At 62.3% G+C, this 25,683-nt stretch overlaps 1 protein-coding gene across 1 annotated transcript; it reads right to left on the reverse strand.

Annotated features, from left to right (window-relative positions):
* Positions 1 to 1,826: 1,826 nt before the first annotated feature.
* Positions 1,827 to 24,085, reverse strand: COL6A1 (collagen type VI alpha 1 chain). Its single transcript, XM_060640664.3, has 35 exons — positions 23,866 to 24,085; positions 23,190 to 23,319; positions 21,462 to 21,662; positions 19,480 to 19,639; positions 19,188 to 19,316; positions 19,069 to 19,089; positions 18,852 to 18,872; positions 18,731 to 18,775; positions 17,878 to 17,931; positions 17,330 to 17,374; positions 17,171 to 17,197; positions 16,955 to 16,981; positions 16,822 to 16,866; positions 16,581 to 16,634; positions 16,325 to 16,387; positions 15,476 to 15,538; positions 15,232 to 15,285; positions 15,104 to 15,139; positions 14,841 to 14,903; positions 13,253 to 13,315; positions 9,160 to 9,222; positions 8,393 to 8,455; positions 7,967 to 8,017; positions 7,770 to 7,805; positions 7,122 to 7,184; positions 6,860 to 6,925; positions 6,261 to 6,296; positions 5,954 to 5,990; positions 5,587 to 5,595; positions 5,183 to 5,316; positions 4,854 to 4,963; positions 4,573 to 4,756; positions 4,288 to 4,468; positions 3,414 to 3,443; positions 1,827 to 3,284 (listed from the first exon to the last, which is right to left on the reverse strand). The coding sequence occupies exons 1-35, from the start codon at positions 23,960 to 23,962 to the stop codon at positions 2,662 to 2,664; spliced, it is 3,084 nt and encodes a 1,027-aa protein (XP_060496647.1). The 5' UTR covers positions 23,963 to 24,085; the 3' UTR covers positions 1,827 to 2,661.
* Between the last annotated feature and the right edge of the window lie 1,598 nt (positions 24,086 to 25,683).

Raw genomic sequence — 25,683 nt, forward strand, 5'->3', positions numbered from 1 at the left:
TCCCCCAAGCCCGTGCCTTGTAGCTCCAACGGTGTGCAGGGGAAGCTCGGGGAGCCGGTGGTAGAGCTGCTGGGCACCGGCTGCTCCTGACCCAGGAACAGGGATCGCTACCCCCCTTACAATCACAGGGTAGCTGGCTTTGCACTTATGTTTCAAGACTTCATGCCATGATCTAAAATATTGCTTTCATAAACTTGGAACGGACACAGGCATGATGGAGCCTGCAGTTTCCTTCATAACCTATTTTTTAAATGTCAGGTTGCATAATGTGAAGGGGGCTCCTTATGTTTTCCTCGTGGATGTCGGGAGGCGAGGGGTTAAGAAGTACAGCAGGGAACAAAGTGTGGCCTGATTTCAGACCTGGGTTCTCAGCCACCGGTTCCAGTTAGAGAGATGATTCAGGGATTACAGACGCGGTCCTTTCTTAAACACACACTTCAGCTCTCCCCCTTTCCCTCAGGAGAGGTCTCGGATGACCCCTCCCAGGCAGGAGGAAAAACCCACAGACCCCACCTGACCAGGGTGCAGACCTGGGGCAACCAGGAGGGAACTTGTGCCTGGAGGGTCGAGGGGAGGGTCTGGAGCTGGCACCTTCTTCACCGGGACCCCTGCTGTCCTCCCCAGCCAGCCCTCTGGCCTCCCGTGATGGGCACCAGGTGGCCTCGGGCCTCTTTGCGGCCCTCCCAGGTGGCTGTTACGGTTTTATGAGCCCATTTTGCAGTTCATGAGAGTGAGGTGAGGCGCAGGTGACCGGCTCGAGGTTACAAGGCTGCAGGTGGCGGGGAAGGAGCCAGGATCTGTGGCCGCTGCAGGGACATCCCTCAGGCTGGGGGCTCGCAGGGCGTGACGGGCGGGCGAACGTTGGGGTCACGCTGCAGCAAACAGGCCCCCGGGATGTCGGCCGAGTGAATGGAAACTTTCCGTGCTGGCAGCTCTCTGGTTCTCGTCACGTGCATGTGTGATGTCAGTGCAGGGGCTGAGATTGGGTGTCTCTGAGACTCCCTTGCAGACTGTGCTGACACCCACCGATGCTATGTGGGGGTGCTGTTCTCTGCTGGAGTCATGCCCTGGCCCCACTGCCCGGCTTTCCACGTGTGTCCGGTGAAGGGTGTCCCGTCCCTGCCCCTTCTTGTCAGGATTCCCCCCCCCCCCCCCCCCGGTTAGGACCCCGTGCAGTTCCCGCCACCCGCTTCTACTGGCCCTGGTGCCTGTGGTGCCCGCACACCTGCCCTCCTTTACCCCTGGGGCCGAAGTGCGCCGGCCCCACCCCCTCCCCTCGTCCACTGGCAGGCCCTGCAGCAGGGCGCCGAGCACTCGGGGGCCCGGTGGCCGTGTGTTTCTTCCTCGGGAATCCGGGCCAGGCTGTGCTTCCCCGTCCACTCTGACCTTCCTGAGGCCAGGGCCGTTCCTGTGAAGGGACAGCCACGGCCCCCTGCCACCTCTCTCTGGACCCGGGCCGGGTCTCCCAGGCAGCTTTCCACGGGGCCCGCTGGTCCCGCTGCCTCCTCCTCAGGGACTCGCAGGCTGTTTCTGGTGCCAGAAGGCTGGCCTTTCTGGGGTTTCGTCTCGTTGGATCCGGCCAGCTCTCCCAGCCCTCTGAGACCTAATGCGCTTCTGCTTTTGTGGCGCAGGGTGTCAGGGCCCCTCCCTGCTCCTCCCCATCCGTGGACAGTCCTCCGCCAACCCCAGAGAGGGCTGTCCGTCCGGTGCCAAGCAGGAGGTCAGCCTGCTGACCGGACCCCCGACCATCTCCACGGTCTCCTCCTGTTGTGGGAAGTGCGGGTCTGCTGGGATTTTTTTACTCCACAGAAAGATGACCGCGGACAGAGGAGTGAAAACTTTTATTTCAAAAAGCCTCTGATATGGACACAGAAAATACACAGGAAGGAGTAAAAATAAAACTAACAAATAAACAGGATCCTGAATAAAATGTGGAACCAATCACTCTCTTGAGGAAAAAGAGCTTTGGGTTATTTTTTATTATTTTTTTTAAACACATCGCTTTGTGTCACTGGGTGGCCCAGGGGTCCAGGCCTCTGAGTAGATGGGGCAGGGGTCTACAGGGTAGCACCTTTGTTCTCGGGGTTTTCGGGTTGGGGAGTCACCGTTTTCTGCCGTTTTCTGGAGACACCAGTCAGCGTGTAAGCGTTCGCTTGCCCTGAGCTCTGTGGCCCGAGGCCTCAGGAACCAAGGTCTGAGCCCTGAGGGAGGAGAACCTTATGTGGAGGAGTCTACTCATCAGGGGTCAGGTTTTAAAAATGCTCTCGACCTTGGCTTTCCAAAAACGAAGCGTCCACCGTCTCACACGAATTTACTAGCAGACTTTTGAGAGTGTACATGAAATGCTAACTAAAGAATTGTGCAGGATTAGTGAGAAAAGTCAGACTATGCGGGAGGTGCGGGAGGGGAGGCCGCACTCAAGCGACCCCCCAGACAGGGAAGGGGGAAGCGGCTTCGGGGATTCAGAGCCTGCTGGGGGTGGGGGGATGCTAACACGGTGAGCAGGGCAGGTGCTGGCAGGGTCCCGGGACCCCAGGGGCGGGCAAAACACACGCGGCTTTTCAAGCCTTTCCTTTAGAAACATCCAGCTCATCAGGTTGGTCAGGAACATTCACGTCACATCTTACTTCCCGTTTTCGCAGTGGGGGAGGGGCCCCGGCGCTAGCTCAGCGCCACCTTCCTGGACACCGTCTGGTAGAAGACGCCACGCATTAGGGCCTGGTAGCTGGGCACGCGGAACAGGTGGCGCTCTCCATAGGCCACGTCGTACTCGGCCGTCTTGCCCGTGACCAGGACGCGGATGTGCGGCTCGTTCACCTGGCGGCCCACCACCACCACGAAGATCTCGATGTCTGCCCGCTGGGCCTCCTGCACCGCCTTCTCGATGGCCGCCGCCGTGGCCCCCTGTGAGTTGCCGTCAGAGAAGAGCAGCAGCCTCTTCTTGGCTGGGACGGACGAGGCCTCGCGGTAGAAGCGTGTCACGTAGCCGAGGGCGTCGTTGACGTCAGTGGCGTCGTTGAAGAAGGTCATGCTGTCCACGGTGCCGGCCAGCACGGTGTAGTTCTGCAGAAACTGCAGCGACGCGCGCTCTGGCTGCTGCTGCCCGGGGCCGCTGTACTGCACCACCGACACCCGCACGTCGTGGGAGGGGTTCGTCTTGCCCGCCGTCAGGAAGCGCTCGGCCAGCCGCTTGGCGAAGCGCCTGGTGGTGTCGAAGTTGTGGCTGCCCACGCTGGCCGAGCCGTCCAGCAGGATGGTGATGTCGGCCGGGGAGGTGAAGGTGACTGCGGGGTGGGGGGTCGTGTTGGTGCGCGGCCGGGGCCTCCCGACTCGGCCGCCCTGGGCTCCCCCTATCTCTCGCCCTCCTCCGGGAGCCCCCGCCGGCACCCTGTCCACACACCCCAGGTACTCACTTGGGCACGTGTAATCTGGGCACTTCTTGTCTGTAAGAGAGAAAAACGCCATGCGGTGTGAAGCCAGTGATCTCACGGACCACCCTCCCGGCTGTAACCCCCCAGCAAAAATGGCGGCAAAGCTCCCGCATGGCAGGCGTGGAGTAGCCACGTGCACAGGTGGCACTCCTAGACGCCTGGCCAGCATCTACTCGGCCCACTCGGCCCCGCCGAGAAGGGGTGCCCCCCATTCAAGGGTGGGCCTTGAGGTCTTGGGCCGGGCCCCCGCCTGCTGTTCTGTGGCCCTCACACCAACCCAGTGAGGGGCGGGGGGTGGGGCAGAGCCCGGGCCCCTTCCGAGGACGGGTTGGCCGAAGCTCAGCGAGGAGAAAGGACGGTCTGCAGGTCAGACACCCCGCGCCACACTGTCCCCGGGCGACACCGACCGGGTGGCTGCAGGCAGGCGTATCTGACCGCGGCAGCTGGTCTGGCCGTCCACCAGCTGCCTGCGCTGCAGACCCAGCTCTACCATCGGGCCGGGCCCAGAAAGGCGTGTTCTGCGGCGGGGGCCTCTGAGCGGTCTCGGGCTCCGAGGCCAACCCCTGCCCCGGCGTGTGGATGCGCCTGCCGGGACCACGGCGAGCACGAGCGCTCACGGGAGGAAGTGCGACAAGCACGGTGCCGCCCGCACTGGGAGCGTGGGAGCTGTGCCACGGCGTCCTCAAGCACCAGTGCGAGGCGGCCTGTGGGGAGGCCCTGGTGCTGCCGGCAGGGGGTGCCGGGCCCCTGTGGCCAGGAGGTGGCGGGGCTGAGAGCAGAGCCTCGCCTCGGCAGCCCTGACGCGGCCCTCCCAGCACGGCGCGTGCTGGCCACGCGGCGCCCACCCCGAGCCCACCTATGCAGATCTGGGTGGTGATGTTCTTTAGGAAGGCGTCCTCGAGCAGCTCGGCATAGTTCTCCTTCACCAGTGAGATGCCTGGCCGACCCTGGGGCCCCAGGCCTTGGCAGGAGATGACGTTGAGCTGGTCGGAGCCCGCGACGAAGCCGAACATGTCCTTGATGCCCACGGAGACCACCTGTAGGGGAGGGGCGGTGTCGGCGTGGCCCCGGTGGAGAAGGTCCCCCACATTCCGGGGGGGGGGGGCAGGAGGGGCGGCGGGTGGCGTGGGGGTGGCCCCACCTGGACGTCCGGGCCGCAGAGCACGCTGAGCGGGGTGGGGTCCCTCTGGGTGTCTGAGCGGCCGTCCGTGATGACTAGCACTATCTGGTTGTTGTTGGAGGGTGGCAGCAGCCGGTCCCGCGTGTACTGCAGGGCCTCGCCGGTGAACGTGCCCCCCGCCATCCACTGCAGCTTCTTGATGGCTCTGTGGGGCCAGAGCACCTGCTGTCAGTGCCGGGGCGGGGCCGGGGGGCGGGGCCGGGCTGCCTGGGGGCGGGGCTGGCCGGGCACGCCGCACTCACTCCTTGAGCTCCTGAGCGTTCCTGATGTTGGGGGTCTTCATGTCCACGTGCTCCTGCATCTGGTTGTGGCTGTACTGCACCACCCCTGCGTGCGACTGCTGGGGCTCAAACTGCACGTGTCACACGCCAAGGTCAGGAGGGGACGTGGGGGTCCCAGCAGCCACCCCTCCACCCACCATCTGTCCCAGGCCGACCTGGCCCACAGGCCCCCCTCCACCACACTCACACTCTGGGGGGTGGAGGTTATAGCTTTTAAGGAACAAGGGCCCTGGGACCCACCCCTTCCCAGCCTGGTGTCCCTGGGAAGCACCAGGGCGGGTGTGACTCACCTTGACCAGCTCGTCTCTGCTCAGCCGGTCGATGACCTTGATGATGAAGTCCTTGGCGATCTCAAAGTTCTGAAGGCCTATGCTCTCCGAGCTGTCCAGCACGAAAAGGATGTCGATGGGGCCACACTTGCACTCTGCAGGCAAGGAAGGGGTCAGCCCTTGGCGCCTCCCAGGGCCCCCCTCAGCAGAGCTGCACCCCCAGCCGGGACCCCGGGGCTTCTGGCCCCTGCCTGCGGCTGGCCGCGTGGGTCCCTGCGGCGAGGACAGGGACAGGCCAGAGCCCCAAGGCCACGGTGGCATGGTGAGGGCGTGAGGTCCCCTGCTGCTCTACAGGATAAACTGGGAGGAGGGGGCATAGCCCTGCCACCCACAGGGAACCCTCAAGAAACATTCAAATGACTCACCACAGCAAGCTGGGGAAAAGAGGAGAAACGAGTTACATTCCAGTCGAGATCCCACAGCGTATTACAGATAAGACCATAAACCCTCTGCCAGCTCCCCACCCGCCTGGACCACCCTCACCAGGGTTGGCTGCTCTGCCTGGCGCTCGGGCCACCCGGGGAAGGGCGGTGGGGGTGACAGCGGCTTGACCCCTGCCCTCCACCTTTGGGGACTTTCTTGTGGGTGGGGCGCACTCCCACCCCTCCTGTTTGTCTCCCTCCCTGTCGCAGCTCAAATGGTCCCTCCGTGGGCACCAGCAGTGGGCGCTGGGGCCGGTGGGACCTAGTTCCTTCCAACTGAGACAATTATTCAAAGATGAGAGATACTCACAGCACATTTTCATGATGATGTCCAAGATCTCACATTCCTGAAGGGGAAGAGACGCAGGCACCAGGGGCTCAACTGGTGCCCCAGTTGCCACCCCGCGGACCACAGTGGGACTGGGTTGGGATAGCGGCTCTGACTCAGAGTATTAGGCACCCCGCAGCAGGGGCACCTGAAGTGGTCACCGATCTGTGGTCACCCCGTGTTCCTCCATGGCAATTTCATGCCCCCGTTGCCGCCATGGCTCCCCACCCCACGGGATTCTTAGCCAGAGTGGTCAGCCCCCCAGGGACGTTCACAGACACCCACTTACATCCGGCCCTGGTGGTCCCGTGTGTCCTGGGGGTCCCTGTCCGAGGAAGGACCGGAAAAAAGTGACAAGGGCGCATCACTTCCTGAGCTGCAGATCTGATGGGAGCCCTGAGCAAGCCCCCCCTCACCCTTCTGGCCTTCGGGCTGACCCCGCTTCCCATTAGGAGCCCCTGAAGGCCTGCGTGCTCAGGGCTGGTGGAGAGTCCCTAACTGCCATCATTCTGTAATCACTGGCTGCCACTTACTCCCTGCCCGGGGGCCAGCAGGTGGGCCGGGCATGGCCCTCACCATCTGGGCACTCCCCACCGGGAGGATAGTTTGCCCCAGTCTGACTGTGCCACCTTGATGGACAGGGGACCCCCCAGGCACCCACCCCGGGCTCTGCTGCACTCTCTTCACCCCTCATCTGGTGACGGGCTGCTCCCCCTTCTCTGATCTCCCCACAACCCTTGAAATTGCCTGTTCCCTCCCAACCCTGCTGTCAAAGTGCCAGCCTCCCCGAAGCCTTCCCCGGAGACCCACTCCCGCAGTTCCCACCCCTGCCCCTCTGCAGCCTCAGAGCGCCAGTGTGCCCTACCCCGGCTGGCCGCAGCCGCTCACCTGGGGGCCTTCAGGGCCCCGGTATCCCTTGGCTCCTTTGACACCTGGGGGTGCGATGTCGTTGTTCTGGAAGGGAACGGCACAGTGTCACCAGCCACAACCACCATCGACTAGCTGTCTGCTGCATTCTGTCCGTGTTCACTGTGCCCCGATGGCTCCACGCCTGCCCTCAGAGCCTCAGCAGCCCTGGCGGCACACGGCTGCCTCCCTCTACAACCCCCGGCGGTGACCGTCCGACCTCCCCAGTGAGCTCTGCACTCACGTCCTCTCCAGGGTCTCCGGCTTCTCCTTCGTCCCCCTTGAGGCCCGGGTAGCCTTTAGTGCCCTGCGGGTGACAGGGGAACACGCGGTCGCTGTGGCGGAGGGTCCGGAGGGGCAGGTGTGCGTGTGTGGCTGGGACCCTGGCCCAGGGGTGGGGTGGGTGCCGAGGGCCTGGGCTCCCGGGGAGGGCGGGGGGCAGGGCCGCATCTTCACTCAGGCGAGGGCCTCGACCGGGGCTCTCCCACCCGGCACCGGCCTCCGGCCAGCCGTCTCCTCCACCAGGTTTTCCTTTTCAGTCAGCCTTATTTACTGTCAGTCACAACACTGCATTTCCTTTCTAAGAAGCAGAAGTTTTACAAGGACAAGATAAAGGAGACACAGTGACCCGCCAGAGCAGGCACATGTTCCTGCGGTTGAGTGCCAACCAGAGGACACCCCGAGGTTTGAGCCCCTGGGAGCCCAGAGGGAAGTGCCGGTGGCCAGGTGTACCCCTGGGCCAGGCAGGGGCACCCACGGGCTGAGACACACGTGGGAGGGGCCTCGGCTCCAAGCCTGTGCCGGGGACACGTGTGAACGTGTGCGTGTATGTCCCGCGCATGTGCACGTGCCTGTGAACACACCAGGAGCCCGATGGTGGGCGTGTACTCACGTTTATCCCGGGGGGACCCCTGCTGCCTGGATAGCCCTGCAGGGGAAGGCGGGACAGTCAGGCCGGGCTCTGATTTGGCTGGGGTGGGGGGGTGCCCACTGGATGATCCCAGCCACGGCTTCCCGGTCCGGCCCATGGTCCTGGGTCCAACCCGGCTGGCCAGAGGGGGTGCTAGGACAGGAGTCTGGGGCACTCACAGGGAAGCCGGGGAAGCCCTCAGTGCCGTTTCCGGGTGGGCCGTCTTCCCCCTGTGGAGAGCAGACCAAGTCCTGTCACTGGGAATCGCCGGGCTCGGGATGGTGCCCCGAGGGGCTTCTCCAGCCGGGAAGGCAGCCTCCTGCCCAGGACTGCCCTGCGTGTCCCCAGACTTTGGAGCAGGAGGGGCAGTGCCTGTGGGGAGCACCATGACCACGGGGACCACGGTGGCTGCAGCGCCCGTGGTGCCCCTAGACACAGAGGGGACAGTCGCCTGTGGAGGACGCACGTCTCCAGACACTGCGCCCGGGGCCCTCAGGCCCCACATGCACGCTCTTCCCGGTAGGAGCCCGGGGCTCGAACCGTGGCTTCCCAGGCCCCAGCAGCCTGGCACCACCCCCACCCAGGCCCTTGGGACCGCCACTCACCCTTTCGCCCATCAGCCCGGGGTCTCCGGGGGGTCCTGTGGGCCCTGGGGCCCCTCTGGAACCCTAAGGAGGGGAGGAGGGGGTTTGGGAAAGTTAAGCGGACATCCAGGCAGTGAGCAGTGCGGTCCCGGACGCACAGCACCTCTCTGCGGAAAACGAAGGCCGAGTTAAATAAAACAACGTTTCTACTCAGCAGCACAGCCATGATTAAAAGAAGGATCTTTAAATCCATCATCCTAGGGATGGTGGGGAGTCCATACCTCCTGCCCAGTAACCCACCCAGACGGCACCCCCAGGACAGGACCAGAAGTGGCACTACGTGCCTACTGACCGTTACCTCCGGGGCTGGGAGTTCCAACCCCAGAGCTCAGAGAGACAAAGGGACTCAGCACGGGCGGGACTGAGCAAGCACGCGTCAGCCGCGGTTAACAAAATCTTTAGGGTTTCAGAAAACATTCATAATGGCAAAATTAAAAAAAAAAAAACTTTGTGAAGCCAAATTTATAAGGCATAATATGGAAATAAGAAAAATAAATTGGAGAGAAATAAGCTAAAATGTTTATATTATTTATCTCTGGGTGGTAATGGTTTAGATTTCAATTCTCTGTTTTATTTTTTTTCTGCATTTTCCATGTTTCCTGAAAGGCACAGATACCATGAAATGCACTAAAACATTTGTGTGTGTGTGTAGACTGGGGGTGCTCCCCAGTCCTAAGGGCCGTTCCAGGGGCTAGGGTCTGGGGCCGGGGGCAGGGAGGGCGACTCACCTCAGGCCCCGGGGGCCCCTCGTCACCTCGGTACCCTTTAGGTCCAATGGGGCCAGCCTCACCCTGCAAAGATGATACGTCTATCAGACCCCTTTCAGCCCCAGCCCAGCCCTCCGGGCCCCAGACCCATGCCGGCTGGCCTGCTTGGTCTACGCCTCTCCCTGGAGGCCAGTTGCCTACCTTTCTGGGTCCAGAGTCTTGGTCCCCTGAGCACTTCAGGGACATACCCAGCCAGGGCCAAAAAGGGGTGAGCACAAACCACGTACGGAGCCGGCTGGCCTGCCTGGCCCCTGGGGACCCTGCCAGCCGTGACCCTGGACTCGGAGGCCCGTCTCCCAGCCCCATCATCAGGCTGATGCCTCCTGGTGAGGCTTTTCTTCTCTAGTCCCTCTCACAAAGGCGCACAACTCCCCGTATCTGGCCTGTCCCATTAGGCAGAGGTCAGCCGGGAGGCTCCTGCTGCGACCACAGGAGGGTCCAGCCCTGGGCCCAGGCAGTGTCAGTGTCACTCACTTAACCTGGGGCTTTGCTCGCCAACCGCGAGGACCAGCAGCCCCCGACTTGGGGCTCCCAGGGGTAGGTTTGGGAACCTGAAATGGGGGCCAGGAGGGAGTCCAGGCCAGTGGGAGTTGTGTCCGGGGCCCCAGGAGACAGGAATACGGCCACCCAGCAGACAGCGGAGGGCCACGCTTGGGGACAGTTTCTGCAGAGCTGCGTCAGCAGCTGGCCTGCTGGGTGGGCGCCTCCTGGGATGCGGCCCGAGGGGCCCCCCCTGCTCCTGGTGGGCAGTGCTGGCGTCTGCACAGGGAGGTGGCGGTGCCCCCCACAGGGACAAGAGGCGAGGCCTGGCAGGGGCTACAGCGGGACTGTACCCCTCCCTCCAGTTTCTGGATCCCTCCTCTGCTCTGGGAAAACACATCTCCCAGAAACTTCTGCACGGACACCCTGGCACAGAAGCCAACTGCCTAGCTGGTCTGGAGTCGTGGGGCTGCAACGGAGTCGGGAGGAGGGCAGCCCTGGGGGCAGAAACTGTGCTGCGGCCGGGAAAGCGGATGTCCAGTGTGGACAAACCAGATTCCACAGCCACCTAACCTCCCCACCCCTCACGGAGGGTTCAGGTGAACAAGTGGCCAGAGAGCCGGCCCTCCCCAGCTGGGCCACGGGCTGGAGGGACACAGCACCCTCCCCCGCCCCCGGCTGTCTCTGGTGATGTCTGGCTTTACAGTGACAGTTACTCTGGGACAAGCAGGCGCTACTGGAGTAAACGCCGGCGACACTTCCCCCTCTTAGTGTCTTATGTCCTAGCGCCTTGAACGACTTCCTGAATTGTGCCACGGGGAAGGACCAGATCGTGGCCGGCTTGCCCTGGCCACACTGACCATCCTGTAGAGCAGTGACACCGTCTGAAGAAGGCAGGGGAGCCTGGGAACGTCGCAGGCGGCCGGAGCAGGCCCACCTGGGAGGACGCCTCATTAGAACAGGGGCAGAAAGAGGGCAGGGATTCCAGAAAGATGCAGAGAAGAGAGGTTGACACCCGATGGGTGTCCTCCATCGCCAGGAAAGGTCGGTGTTGTGCTGACCGGCTCCCTATTCACAGAAAAGGTCAAGCCCGCCTCGCTTCGAACCCTGGTAGATCCTCCAGATGCATCAAAGAGAAAGCAAAGGCTACAATAAAGGCGGGAAGGTATTTGGAATCTTGTAAACGAGCGGGACATCCTGAACCACAAGATATTGGGACGGAGCCACATGCAACTGCAAACTTGGAGAAAGGTCTGTGGGTAGGAGCCTCCTGCACCTCAGCACAGAAACAGACCCAGCAGAGAACCAACCGCTGAAGGAACAGCCTGAGACAGGGACACGTCGGCCCGGAAACCCGAGAGACCACACTCGGCCTTTCCCATAGACCGTGGCGCAAGGCACGAGCGCACAAGGCCATCTCCCAAGGTGCACAGACACCCAGACAGGGTGGAATCTCTCTTGTGGGCAGAGGTGTGAACACAGCAGCTGTTTTACACTCTTGGGGGGCACGTAAGTGGGGGCTAGGTCAAGTAGAAGTATTTGGCAAATAACACACGCGCGTGCGCGCGCACACACACACGGACACACATCATTTGGCCAAGACATTATGCTGCTAAGAATTTACATTCTGGATGTAGCCTTGCAAGTATTTCGAGATGGACGGATGGATCATCGGGCAAATGGAGAGACCAGAGGAGCTAAGAGACAGACAGATGGGCATTGATATTTATTTCAGTATTTTTCTGTAAAGCAAAATACGGAAGCCGCCTGCATACGTGTTGACAACGGACCAGACAGGGGCATCTGCAGGCTTACAGGTGGAGCCTGTGGGGGCTGACCTGGCCGGTCCCCAGGTGGATCAGGCAAAAAGCATCGTGGTGCGATGCTGTTTGTGTAGACAACGCGCATACCCCCACGCTCTCTCACACCCCGTGCTTTGTCTGAAAGGATTCTAGAAGAAACTAAATTTTAGAAGAAAGTAAGAATCCGTCCCTGTGGGGGGGGGGGGCACGGGGACAGGAGAACTGTTTTTCCACGCAAGCCTTTCTTCTGCTAGAGTTACTGATTTAACCACTTCTCCCAAACAGGTGAGGTGGCCCATTTACGGGCTCTTGTGTCTACAAGCCAGGGAACTTCTACGCCTATTTTACTTGAGAGACACTACTCCCCTTTCCTCCAAGAAGGGGGGATCCAGACTCTCAGAATTCTCTGGCTCTGTGCCGGCAGCTCCGGGGTCCTCTGGTGCCTCTTCTGCTCACAGGCGGCCACAGACCCCGGGAGCGGCTGGCTCCCAGAGAGCCCGGCTCGGAATTATGTGCGAGGAGTTTCCCACCGAGCTGGGTCCACGGAAGTGGGCTCACGCCCCCTGTACCCCACACTGGAATGGACCCAGGTGCATTTTTAATGCACCGTCAGGAGACTCAGCAACCCTATTGTGGCTGCTTCTTCTTTCCTGCTTTTTAAATCACTTTTTTGTTAAAATACCAATTCCAAATTCTCTCCACAAGAAAAGCCACCCAAACGCTCAAAGCCACAAGCCCAGGCCCACCAGAGCCCCAGGCCTGGCCCCGCCAAGGTTGGCCCCACTCGCAGCTGCTGTCCTCGTCCTTGCTGTCCTGTTTGGAACTCTCTGCCCACCAGTGCTGCTGTCCCCTCCTCCTGCCAACTGGGAGGTCCCCAGTCTCAGCTCAGAGTCCTTCCTGCAGGCCAGGCAGCCACCTCGTCCCCTGCAGGGAGGACTTGGAAACACCCAGCGAGCGACCCCCATCACAGAGTAGCGGGCAGGGTGAGAGGGTCTAGGCCACCCGAGGGGGTCCCCTGAAGGGTGTGGGGAGGACATGTCCCACCCAGCCCCTTCGTGTGCTCTTTTTGGGGGTGGTCACCTCAGGCCCACAGCCACAGCTCCTCCCTGATCTGGAACAACATGACCTCCTGGCAACGAGGCAGAAAGGTAGACCCCTCCCTTGTGCTGGGAACGATGCTCCATCTGAGGCCAAGACCCGCTCTGGCCCTCTGCTTTCTCAGCCCCCACTTTCCTCCCCTCATCCCCTCCCCCCAGCATGGCATCTGGAAGGTGTCACATCCAGGAATTCTGGAAACTTCCATGCACTGACACTCTCAAATCTGCCTCCAGCCAGGATCTCACACCTGGATTCCAAGACACCTCACCTGGTGTCTCCTGGGGGCTCAAACACACCATCTCCAGTATGGGGTGACCCTGCCCCACCAGGCCAGGGGGTGTCTCCAGGGGTCCCAGGGCCCCTCAAGTCCTTGCTGCCATCTTCCAGTGCCAATCGAGCCAGGCGCCCCTCTCACCCACTCTGAGGGCAGAGCTTGGGGGGGCGCCTGGGCGTGTGCTCCCTGAGCTCTGCATCCTGGTAGACGCCTGCCAGGTGACAGGGGCACAGGAGCTGGGCACCCTGGATGCCCCCCACCGCTGGCTCCTGACTCTGGGCAGCCCCTGCAGGAAGTCCCCTGAGTCATAAGTGGAGAGGGACTGCCCTTAAATCCAGGAGCTGCTGGAGCCTTTCTGCTGGCAGCCGACATGGCCCCCCACCCCCACACAGCTCCCTACCGGGTCTCCGGGGATGCCGACGGGGCCTTCTCGTCCCTGGTCACCCTGGGGTCCAGCTTCGCCCTGGGGAGGAGTGAGCCAGTGAGTGTGGAGGCCAGGAGAGGCCAAGCTGCCCGGGCGGCCACTAGGCAAGGCGGAGGGTCCCGCAGCTCTTGAGCCAGCAGAGGCCAGAGCCAGGAAGGGCCGCCCTCCACCGTGGGCCTGGCCTCATCCTTCCCCTGGGTTTTTATATACAGTGGCCATGCACACGGACATCTGGAGGTTCTCGGGGTTTCAAGAGGCAGCCCCTGATGTTAGCTGCTTGTCCAATGAGGCTCACTGATGGGTCTCAGGAGCTGGAGCCCCGCCTAACCCCTGCTGGCCTCTGTTCACTTTGGGCACTTCCTGGGGTGTGGCCTGGCCTTCCGTCCATTCCCTGATCTCAGCACGGTAGGCTTGGAAGGGGTCAGGCCATGCTATCCCTGCTTCAGTGTCCCTCCCTGCCCTCCTGGGGGCCGGGGGGTTCTGGGCAGTGCACAAGGAGCAAGGACGAGGCAGAAAGCAAATCGCTCTTTCAGTGACCTTGGCCTCAGGCTAAGCTCGCTCTCCCCATTGGGACACCCAGACACACGTCCTCAGGAGGAGCGGTTTTGCCAGGCTGGTCACAGCGAGAGGGACCACACGGCCTCCGCGGTGTCCTGTTCCCGGGATGAGATGAAGCCTTGCCCTGCTCTGCAGCGAGAAGGCCAGGTCCTCACCCAGGTCTGAAGACCATCATCCCTCCCTGCTGGCTCCGGAATGGTGGGGGTGGGCGCTCCCTTCCTCTAACCAGGCACAGTCTCCAGTGCCTGCCCTCCAGCTCCTGCAGAACCTTCCAATGAACCAAGGGCCAGAGAAAGCTCTGGAAGGAGGCTGCGCTACAGGCCACAGCTTGGCGAGCCTGCTGGGCCACTGTGACCACGAAGTCCGTGTGGGCCTGGCTTCTCAACTTTCCCGCTCTTCAAGTTGTAAGAAAGGACCGTTCCAGAGTGCAAGCTCTGTCTGCAACGTTTAAGGGGCTACTGGGGGGCTGCAGATGTTTGGAAAAGCTCAGATGTGTGATGGTGAGTTGAGTGAATCGTGACACGGGAGGAGCCGTGCACTTGGTGACAGGTGTGGAGCCAGTGCTGTACCGACTATTCCCGGTGCTGCATCCGGGATGGCCGTTGTGAGTCCCGGTGTGGCTGTGTGTCTCTGTGTGACTGTGTGTGTGTGTGTGTGTGTGTGTGTGTGGTGGTTTCCCCTGCACACGCTGGTCATCGGTGATGGGCGGAGGGGATAACCCCGCCCCTTGCACTCCTCATCTGGGCCCACACCCCCCATCTCTCCGCCCTGCTCACACCCTTCGAGGTGCCCCGGGGTCGGGGTCGGTGGGGGGGGGGGCTGCCACACTTCCAGAGCTGGGGAGACAGACGTCGGGAAAACAGCAGGTGAGGGTGTGGGTGAAATCTAGATGCCAAAGGGACTTGGTGACATGTGTCCTGTGAGGCTGATGGCCTGACCTCACCTGACCGCAGTCTCTGGCCCCCTCCTGGTGTGTGGGGTCTCAGCCTAACGAACAGTGACTCACCGGGTCTCCCCTGGGGCCGCGCACGCCTGGGGTCCCCCGTGGTCCTCTTTCCCCAGGGCCGCCCTGTGCGGAGAGCAGCGGACGGAGGTGAGACTGCAGCTCGGACACGGCATCGAGGAAGGGGCTCCAGCTGGGCACGGGCTGAGCCCCCCCCAGACACGCCGGCCTCGTAGAGACTGAGGTCTACTGAGCTCAGACGGAAGCCCCGGTGCTTGTCAGCCACGCCGGCCACGCCGGCCCAGACGCCACCCCACCCCACTCACCCTATCTCCAGGGGCGCCGTCCGGTCCCGGGTTTCCCTGGGATTAAGAGGAACAAGCAACATCAGTTTGGGATGGGAACTCTGTTTCGGGGCCTGGAGTTGGGACAGGAGATCACGTGGGGTGCTCACCTCGTCGCCGGCCTCTCCCTTCTCTCCCGGGGGACCAGGCAGCCCCGGCTCGCCCTGGGGGAGAACAAGGGTAGGACTGGGCCCGGGGCTGTGGCCCCTCCCGGGCCCCCCTCCACCTCCCTACTTCCTGCCCTCCCCTCCCCTCCCCCGTCTGTCCTGGGGGAGAACAAGGGTAGGACTGGGCCCCTCCCGGCTCCCCCCGCACCCTACCCCCGGCTGCTTTAGGGGCTCCGTGAGCACTCACCTCATCCCCAGGGGGCCCTGTGCTCCCCGGCCTCCCAGGCTCCCCATCAGCTCCAGGCGCACCCTGGAATGATGAGAAAGGTCAGCCTGCGGGAGGCTACGCCCGGCCGTCCTGGGCCACCAGTGACCCCGCACCGGTCCCCCTCACCCAGACTTCGGGCCACACCCCCTGACCACGCACACCTTGGACTCTGAGAACCTTCCCAACCACCCATATCTCTACGGGAATCCCGCAGAGGCCACTTCCCCGTGTCGTCTGCTGTTCAAGTCCCCCTCATGCAGAGGGGCAAGCCCACTTCTAGTCATCGAAGGCAAAATCAGGTCCGGGGCCCACAAAGCAATCGGCCGGATTCCGAACATCCGGTCCAGGAAGCCTGCGTGGTTAGGACGCGTTCAGTCGACCTTACTTCTCCATCTTTCTTCGCACTTCCTGCTGCTGAAAATGCCGGAAAAGCACCAACAGCAGAAAGCTGTGCTCTAAGTTGGACTCAAAACCTTGGGTCCTCATTGTTTACTTTTCTGCCTCCTGTTTGCTGTTAAGTGGTGACTTTCACATGAACAGACGGTTTCTAGGCCCTGAGGGCACCTCGTCTGTCTGCTGCAGGCGGGCAGTGTGATGCACCCCGGGGCGCGTCCGAGGCTCAGTGACATGGGGCTGCAGGGGGCACAGGGGGCGCCCCCCTTGGGTGACTGTGCCCTTGGTTGTAGCTTGGTTTTGCGCTCTCTCCACCCCGGCCTCCTGCCTGCCCACTTGGGGGCCCGGTCCTTGCAGGGTGGGTGGAGAATCTGCTTCCAAGAGGGTTTCTGATTCATACTGGGTACCCAGGGAGGCCTGCCCGACGTCACCAACCTTTTCTCCTTTCAGTCCGAAGGCACCTGCGTCGCCCTTGGGCCCTGGGGGTCCTTGAGCGCCCTGACAAGAAATTGTGGGAGGTCAGTCCTCAGCCTTCAGCAGCAGCCACTGGGTTGCACACAAATAGAAGCTGAAAAGGCAGGTCTGGGCTGGGTACAGCCTGCCCGTGACCTCTTAGATCTCCAGAAGGGCTGAGTCCGTATTTGCTCACGAGAACTTAGCCTTAAAATGCGAGTGACGGAATGCAACTTACGTCAAATCCGGGTGAGCCCTTGCACCCTGGCAGGCCGGGGTACCCCATCTCCCCCTGGAGGGAGGAAGGCAGATTTAGAGGTCAAGACTTTCGTTCTGGCTCATCCATCCCCTCCCAGGAAAGCACCACCAGGACGACGGTTGGAGGCTTGGGGTCCACTGGGGCCCGGGGCTTGGCAGGAAATATCTTCTGCCTTTCTCGCCACCTCCCAGTCACCAGCTCTCCCGCCAGGCGGGGTTACCTTCATGCCGTCCACGCCATCGACGCCACGCCTGCCCTTCTCTCCCTGCAAGGCACAAAGGCCAAAGAAGGGTTCACGAAGGTCAGACAGGACCCCTCTGGGGCAGAAGACATGTCCCTGCCCCCACACTCACCTTGTAGCCCTTGGATCCCCTGGAGCCCTGTGGAGACAGGAAGGGAGAGTGAGGGGGGTGGTCCCCCAATAAGGGGCAAGCTCCCAGGGAATTGGGATGGGTCCCAGGATGGGTCCCCCACAGCTTGTCGCAGGTCAGACACGCTGGAGATGGGCGGTGTCATGCTCCCGTGCATGAGGGGGGTGGCTCTGTGCCCCAAAGCCCTGCCTTACTCACCTTCTCCCCTCGGCTCCCTTTTTCTCCCTAAAAAGCAGACAGAGGAGGAAAGAGGGTGTCACTGGTGTCCTGGGGCCCGATGCCCTGGGCTGAGCCCGGATGTGTTCCGCTGGGCCCCAGGACAGGCCGGCAGCTCTGGAGGAGGAGGGGGAGACGTACCTTCATCCCCTGGTAGCCGACCGGTCCGAGGTCCCCAGGCCTTCCCTGGAACACAGAGGAGGGGGTATGTTAGGCAGCCCTGAGGGCAGCCATAGCGACCCCCCCAGTCTGTCTTGACCCCCACTCTGCTCAGGCCTGGTCAGCCAGAGAGACCGGGCTGGCTGACCACTGGCCCGAGTCCCAGAGAGCAGCCCCGATGTGAAGGCTCCTCCTCCCAGTCCTGGGGGCTCTTCAGTGGAGTCCAGGGAGGAGAGGGGAGATCAGGGCCCAGGAGGAGGGGTGATGGGGAAGGTCTAGGACACCCCCTAGGAGGAGAGGGGCATGAGCTGGGCCTGAGTGGAGGCCTGGGCAGAATGTACTGGAAAGAATGGTTGTGCGGCATCTTCTGGCGTTCGCTGCCCTTGGGGCCATGTCCTCTCAGGGTCAGGCCACAGGACCATGGTGCCCAGAAACCAGCCATGCTTCTAGAAGTTTCCACAGTCCGGCTCCTCTCTCAGCCTCAGGTCGTCAGCACCCACCACCCCTGAGGTCAGGTGCTTGGCACTCACAGGGTCTCCGGCTTCTCCTTTCTCTCCTGGGAGACCTGGCTTCCCACGTTCTCCCTGCAACACAGAGCAGGTCAAGTTTGGGGATGATTTCTGTTTATTTCTAAAAACCAGATGGAAAGGACCCCCAACTTGCTCACAAGAAAAGGATTAAGAAGATATTCCATCGGCCTTCAGGGTTTTCAGGCTCCTTCCCTGTCACCTGTGTCCTGACCTGGGGTCTGCAAGGTCAGGGGCACACACTCCCTCCCACAGAGCCCACTGGACCCTGTGCTGCCCCATGCCGCCCGGCTGGCCCCTGAACCTTTGTCTCCAGCACCCCACCCCATTCCTGCTGCTATGCGGGGCTCCTGGGCTGGAGAGGGGGCCCGGCTCAGCTCCAGAGGGTGGTGCCCATATGGCCGCATGGCCATGCAATCTAACATTTTTAGGAGTGCCAGAACCCTGGACTTTGATGGGCGGTCAAAGTTGTAAGTGTTGGCCACACCTGGCCTTGGGCCCCACGTTTGCAGCCCAGCCCACAAGAAGGTGGACCTCGGGGAGCAAAGCACCAGCGAATGCTCACCCCTCTGCCATGGGGAGGTCAGCTGTCAGACTGGGAGGCCAGCTGGCCAGACTCGCCCCTGGCATCGGCCACAGGGTCACTGGACTCTCTCCCCATGGTCGGGGACACCTGCTCGGGGAGGGGCTCCTTCTCTGTCCCCACACCTAGTGTGAGTGGGTGCTCGGTGGGGGCTCAGGACAGCTGCCCGGGGTCCCACCGCGTTCCCAACACCAGGGGCTCCAGGTTGCAGGGACATTTGTCCAGTGCTGTACTCCACACTTCTCTCCCTCCAGGGGGCCTGCGACCACTCACCTCGTACCCGGGGTCACCCCGTGGTCCGGGAGGTCCTCTGGCGGGCTGCAAGACGGGAGAGAAAGGTCAGCCCGAGGTAGCATCCTGGGTGTCCCCAAGGTGGGCGGGGCCCCACACTCACCTGGCACTCGAAGGAACAGCACTGCAGGAGGACAGAAGACACGTTAGAGACCAGGGCTCAGCGCACGGCCTGAGCTCCGACGGCGGGCACCCGCGGTGGGGACGGGGCTGGTGATGTCCTGGACAGTGGGGGGAGGGGGGCCCAGGAGGGAGGGGCAGGGGGGAGGCAGAGGAGACAGAGGGGAAGGGGGACGGGAGGGCAAGGGAGGGGCTCGTACCACTTGCTCCACATTGTTTTTCTGAAAAGTGAAACGGAAAAGTGGAATTAATTTATATTCAGGGCCACAGGATTTCCCAGCCTTCCGGACTCCGGCGCGAGGGTAGAGCGGTCTCTCACAATCATGTCAATGATGGTGTCGATGGTCTGGCTGATGACTTCCTCCGCGTCCCGGCTCTGCCCCCAGTCAGCCGCTGTGAAGTTGCGCCGGTACGTGTGGTCTGTGGCGATGATGCTTAGACGTGGCTCCTGGTGTGGATAAGGGACAAGGTTGATGGCCGCTAGGGGCCCGGCCTCGCCCCACCGCTGCTCTTCCTGAGGCCCCCACCCTGCGGCTCGATGCCTGCACCTCTGCACCCCGCAGGCTGTGCCCGGCGCCCCTCCATAGAGCAGGCCCCGCAGGGGCTCCTACCAGGTGGTCGGGCGTGATGGCCACCGAGAAGACTTTGATGCCCAGGTGCTTGGCCTCGTTCACGGCGTCCTCCAGGCCCCCACACGGCTCCTTGTAGCCCTCCAGGGGGTGCCCGTCGGTCACTACAATCAGGTACTTGTTCTCCTTCAGGTGGGAGCCCCTGCAAGGGGGTGGGCGGTGGTGAGGCCCCTCAAGCACCCCCTCCACCAACCCTAACAGCTCAGGGTACCCCTGGAACACAGCTGAGACCCCCCCCAAGATGGGAGGTGAGGAGCCGGGGGCCAGAACCCCAGAGGGAGACCCGGACCCAAATGCAACTCTCATAAGGCTGATTCCTGTTATGCTGGGCACGGGTTTCCCTCTGTCAGTCCTGCCTATAAAGTGGGCTATGATCAAGGATATTAAAACAGAAAATAAAGGCTTGCGGGATCACATTTCTCTCAAGCCCCATCTTGGAAAACGCATACATATCCAGGGGGAGATACAGGTCCTGGCTCCCCTGAGGCACCCTGACGGGGGGACCCCTGACCACAGGTAGTGGGAGGGGTCAGCAGAAGAGCCGTCTTTGGCTGCGGCCAGGGGCACTTGGGGATGTGGCCGAGGGCATGAGGGGCTGTGGCCAGTGGGGGGCACCGGGGCCTGTGGCCGGGGGCACCTGGAGGCTGTGGCCAGAGGTACTTGGGGGTTGTGGCCAGAGGTACCTGGGGGCTGTGGCCGAGGGCATGGGGGCGTGTGGCCAGGGGGGCACCGGGGCCTGCGGCTGGGGGCACCTGGGGGCTGTGGCCAAGGGCATGGGGGGCTGTGGCCAGTGGGGGGCACCGGGGCCTGTGGCCGGGGGCACCTGGAGGCTGTGGCCAGAGGTACTTGGGGGTTGTGGCCAGAGGTACCTGGGGGCTGTGGCCGAGGGCATGGGGGCGTGTGGCCAGGGGGGCACCGGGGCCTGCGGCTGGGGGCACCTGGGGGCTGTGGCCGAGGGCATGGGGGGCTGTGGCCAGTGGGGGGCACCGGGGCCTGTGGCCGGGGGCACCTGGAGGCTGTGGCCAGAGGTACTTGGGGGTTGTGGCCAGAGGTACCTGGGGGCTGTGGCCGAGGGCATGGGGGCGTGTGGCCAGGGGGGCACCGGGGCCTGTGGCCGGAGGCACCTGGGGGCCTTGGCCAGGGGGGCACCAGGGCCTGTGGCTGGGGGCACCTGGGGGCTGTGGCCGAGGGCATGGGGGCGTGTGGCCAGGGGGGCACCGGGGCCTGTGGCCGGGGGCACCTGGGGGCTGTGGCCAGAGGTACTTGGGGGTTGTGGCCAGAGGTACCTGGGGGCTGTGGCCGAGGGCATAGGGGGCTGTGGCCAGGGGGGCACCGGGGCCTGTGGCCGGAGGCACCTGGGGGCCTTGGCCAGGGGGGCACCGGGGCCTGCGGCTGGGGGCACCTGGGGGCTGTGGCCAAGGGCATGGGGGGCTGTGGCCAGTGGGGGGCACCGGGGCCTGTGGCCGGGGGCACCTGGAGGCTGTGGCCGAGGCCATGGGGGCTGTGGCCAGGAGTACCTGGGGGCTGTGGCCGAGGGCATGGGAGGCTGTGGCCAGGCTGAGCTGCAGCCAGGGGGGGATCCTCTCCCCCGGTCAACCACAGATGCTGTTGACTATTCACCGTGGCAGCTCGGATGTCGTGTGTGGAGCCAGCTCGGGGGGCACTGGCGCCCTACAGGAAGACTCTGCTGTCTGTGTCTCTGTCTCTGACTGCAGACACCATCTCTGCAGTTACTGGGGCACTTCCGGCCCCATGGCCCCCTCTACCTTCAGTGGTTGAGACAGCGGACAGCTCAAGGGGGCCCCGGGGGTGGACAGTGACCCTTGGGTGGTGGCCATCAGTGTGATGTCCTCGAACACCAGGACTGGCTCCTGGGGTGGCCGGGAGCTGCGTCGGGAAGCCGTGCAGCCTCCACGGGACACGCACGGGCTTCCAGACCGCAGCTGCGGATGGACGGCACTCACCCCACGAGCAGCTCCTCCAGCCCCTTCTTGATGGCGCAGTCCGTGTATGTGCCCTTGCCAAAGTACTTGACCGCATCCACACTGGCCTTGAGTACATCGCGACCGCTGGGCATGCGTGTGAGCGAGCGGATGATCTCCACCTCGTCGCTGTAGTGCAGCGCGCCCGCGTTCCACACCAGGTTACGGTCACACCGATAGTACCTGCAAAGCACAGGGTGGACTGGTGGACTCTCCCGGGTCCTGGCGCTGCATTTGCCGCGGGCACCTCCAGGGCCTCCCTCCCCGGCTCCCCGCGTGCGGTCTCCCATTTCACAGGTGGACCGACTGCCTGGCCCCGTCACACCCTGAGAGGCAGGGGCCGGCAAGCCCAGACTGGACTTCCTGTGGGCCCTAGATGCTGGGTTCCTGCCCTTGGGACCAGCATGGAGGGGTGGGGGTGGCCGGGAGAGCCAGCCCCAGCCAGTGAGTGACCACCGTATCCCCTGATCTCAAGGGTCCTTGGGTAAGGAGCTGTGTGCATCGGGAAAGCGGGACAGGGCCACAGGGGCGGGGCAGGGATGGCATGGGTGGGAGGGGGGCAGGGCGACAGGGGAGGGGGAGAGCAGGTCTAAGTGGGACACTGGTGGGGGGGGGGTCCCCGTGGATCTGAGTGGCTGCCTCTCTCTGCCCCTGTGCGCCTGGGCTGGAGGCTTTCAGCGGTTTGCTCTATCGGAGCCTGGGGTAGACGTCTTTCAGCCTGTTCAGCAGATGGGGTGACCGAGGCCCTTACAGTGACGCTAACAGCATCAAGAGCAGGAAGACCTCACCCCATTTCACAGGCGGGGAAACTGAGGCAAAAGAAATTGAATAATGAGGCCACAGGCACCTGGAGGGGGTATCGGACCTCAGGGGCTCAGACACTTGGCTGAGTTCAGGGTTTCGGGTCATATGCCCCACATTGGGCAGCCCCCACCCTCTGTCCCTGCAACCCCCTTAATGGTGGGCCGGAAGCTCAGTGCCCTGATCATCAAGTCAGTCAACAGGGACTGGCTAAGGACTGGGGCTGGGGCCCTGCACAGCTGAATGGATGGGGGAGGAGCCTGGTTCTGACTATGGCCCTCCCCCCATGGCCTTGCCCCCCCATGGGCGTGTCCTATTGTCAGCCACACCCACTGCCAGTGCTTCCCCACCCCCACTCCCACCCCCACAGCTGCAGACTCATCAGACAGATGAATGAGTAAGTGAATGAATGAAGTGTGCTGTCCCCAAACCCAGAACGAAGCTGGCAGGCCCTCTGGGCTCCTCGGACCAGGACACTAAGGACACTGGGATGTTGGGTCCAGGACTCAGACTCTGCCTTCCACACGGGCAGAGGTCAGCGTCCAGGCAGTGGCAAGGGGTGCCCTCTTCAGGCACAAGGCGGAGCCACGGAGCCTCCCGCCAACTCCTGAAACTCACGCAGCTGGGGAGCGGGGAGGCACGTTTGGGGTCCTGGGAGTCCCCATCACAGCACTACCCCCAGGCTCCTGGCTGACCAGGCCGACTGGTCTGGTCCATCTCAAACTCAGCCCTTTTCTGGCTCATCTGAACCACTGTGGACGTGGGAGGTGCATGAGTGGCCTGGCCACCACCCAGGGCTTCTCCATGAGAAAGGGGGCTCACTCTGCCTGCCGGGCCCCTAGGCCCACCGCCCTCCCTTAGAAGCTCACAGAAGTGTGGGATTGGCGGTAAAGGCGTGGCCTCTCCTACCTGTCTCTCAGGTTGTCGATGAAGCGCTTGGTAAAGGCCTTGACCTTGTCCACCAGGGCCCCATAGGGCTTCAGCCTCAAGGCCACGCTCTCAGAGGTGTCCAGCACAAAGAAGAGGTCCACAGGGCAGTCTGGGCCAAGAGTGGGGAGGAGGGGCCTGAGGCTCACACCTTGCACCCCCCTGGGCACACAGAGGCCACCTCCCCCAGGTGCCCCGTGAGGGGCAGGGTGACTGTGAGAGCCCCCATGAGGGTCCTGGGAATCGTGCCTGGAGGGCAGGGAGCCCCTCCCTCGTCGGCAGAACCTTGGGAACAAGGAGACAGCACGGGGAGGGCGGGGGGGGGCAAGTTTCTCCACTGCCTGCCAGGCTGGGAATCAAATGGAATGAACGGGGGACAGAGAAAGAACAGCGCCCACCCGGCCCCTCGCGCTGCTGGAGGAGCCCTGAAGGCTCAGGCCTGGGTGGTGCTCGCCCTCCCCATAGGGGCCTCCTCCCTGGCCCAGCCTGACGCCCCTCAGACCGGAGAAGCAGAGGGGACCCGGGGTACGGGAGCCGCGGACCGCGTCGGAGAATTTCAAGCCCCCCAGGCACCCCAGCTCTTATGTCAAGGGAAGGGTCTGGCCCAGGTTCCCGGGACGGCAGAAGCAGAGGGTCAGAGATGCGGCCAGCCACTCACCCTGGAAGGCGACCGCCCTGTCATTGCCTGGGACGTCCTGAGCGGCCACCCAGCAGGCCTGCAGCAGCAGAGGCACCAGAGCATGGGCCAGCTTCATATTACCGCCGGAGTGTCACCATCGAGCGAGGGCAGAGGTCAGGGTGGGCCTGCGGCGCGACCAGAGGGAGAGAGAGAAGCTGTCTCTGCTCTCGCCGGGAAGTCACAGCCCAGGAGGGACGGAGGGAGGGACGGAGGGCTGGGCGGAGGAGGAGGAGCTGGGGCGGGGGCGGCGCGGAGGGCGGGGGTCTCCCTGGGAGTGAGTCACCACGCCCTGCGCTCCCCTCTGGGCTCCTGGGCTCGGGAAGCTTCTTCCTCTGTTTTGGGGGCCAGCCGCTGGTCTGCTCGCGTGGAGCACAGCGAAACTGCAGCCGAGTTTACGAAAGTCTGAGCAGGAATGCCAGGCAGAATGAATCTCCTTCCAGCCCCCTGGGCTGTTTCTAACCCAGACATCTTGTGGAATCGCTCCCTTCACCCATCTCCCTACAAGCGGCCCTCCGAGGGTTTAAATGTTTCAAATCCATTGCTTTGTCAGATTTCCCAGTCATTGTTCATGTAAATATTTCTTCACCGGTCAGCAGATACATATTTGGAAAAGATACTTCAATTTTTCACTATGGGAAAACAAAGTCAACAACCGTCCCATGAACCATCCCTCACGGCACAGGGCGGGGTCACCAAACTCTCGTGTAGACGAACACCCGGGTGTAATATAAGCCTAGAACTTAATAGTCTAGCGTTGACCAGCAATTAACACATATTGTGTATGTTATGTGTATTATACACTGCATTCTTACAATAGTCCACTAGAGAAAAGAGTTATTGGGTTATTAAGAAATTCATCAGGAAGAGAAAACACATTTCCGGAACCATATTGTATATTTCAGAAAAACCCGTATATAAGCAAACCTGTGCAGTTCAAACCTGTGTTGTTCAAGAGTCAATTATAGAGAGACAGACCCTGATTCTGAGGACGAGAGTGAAGACTCCACCCTAGGATCCTGTGGGGTGGGCTCCAGATGTGGCCAGACCCACCCCTGCCCCAGAGAAGGTTCCAGAAGACCTCCTCCAGAGCTGGGGCTGTTGACACATACCTAATATCGGCCTAAATGTTTTCTAGTTTAAAAACATACAACAGTTGTATAACCATAATAAACTTTCGAGAAGTCCTTCAGAAATCACACTTCTCAATGACTGCTCTGAGATTTCTTCCAATGCTTGCCCCTACCCACTTTGTGGGATTTTTGTGAACTTGCTGCCTCTGACTTCATCCCAGCTGCGCCATGGGCATCGCTGTGTGTGACGCCCCGCTTCCCGGCTTCCAGTTCAGACAAATGGAGGTTCAGACCGCCCCCCACCGAGCGAGGCTGCCCCCTGCTTGCTGGCTCCCCCAGTCTGAGCCGCTTATCTGCGAAGTGCCAAAGCGTTATTGTTCTGGTGGGTTTGGGAGAGGCAGGAAGACGTTGTGTGAATCGCTGACAACAGTGAGGTGCCCAGCCAGGCCTTGCACACGTTCTGACCCGTGGGGCCCTGAGCTGCACGTGTGTGTGAGCTAAGCCGTGGGGTTTGCAAATGACTCTTTCTCGGCCGCCAGGAGGCCGTAACTGACACCTGTGCTCCAACGTGGCCTGACCTTCTCCAAGGTGGGGCAGGGACCACGTGAGTCTGCAAAGCGGAAGGAGGCCCCTGCTGGGGGCCCAGAGGTGCCTTCTGCCTCACAAGAGCTCAGCAATGATGTCTTCAAAAATTATTATTTTTTCTCTTATGAAAAAGGTATGTGCT

Source organism: Panthera onca, chromosome C2 (genome assembly GCF_046562875.1).
Source record: "Panthera onca isolate mPanOnc1 chromosome C2, mPanOnc1 haplotype 2, whole genome shotgun sequence".
Lineage (NCBI taxonomy): Eukaryota > Metazoa > Chordata > Mammalia > Carnivora > Felidae > Panthera > Panthera onca.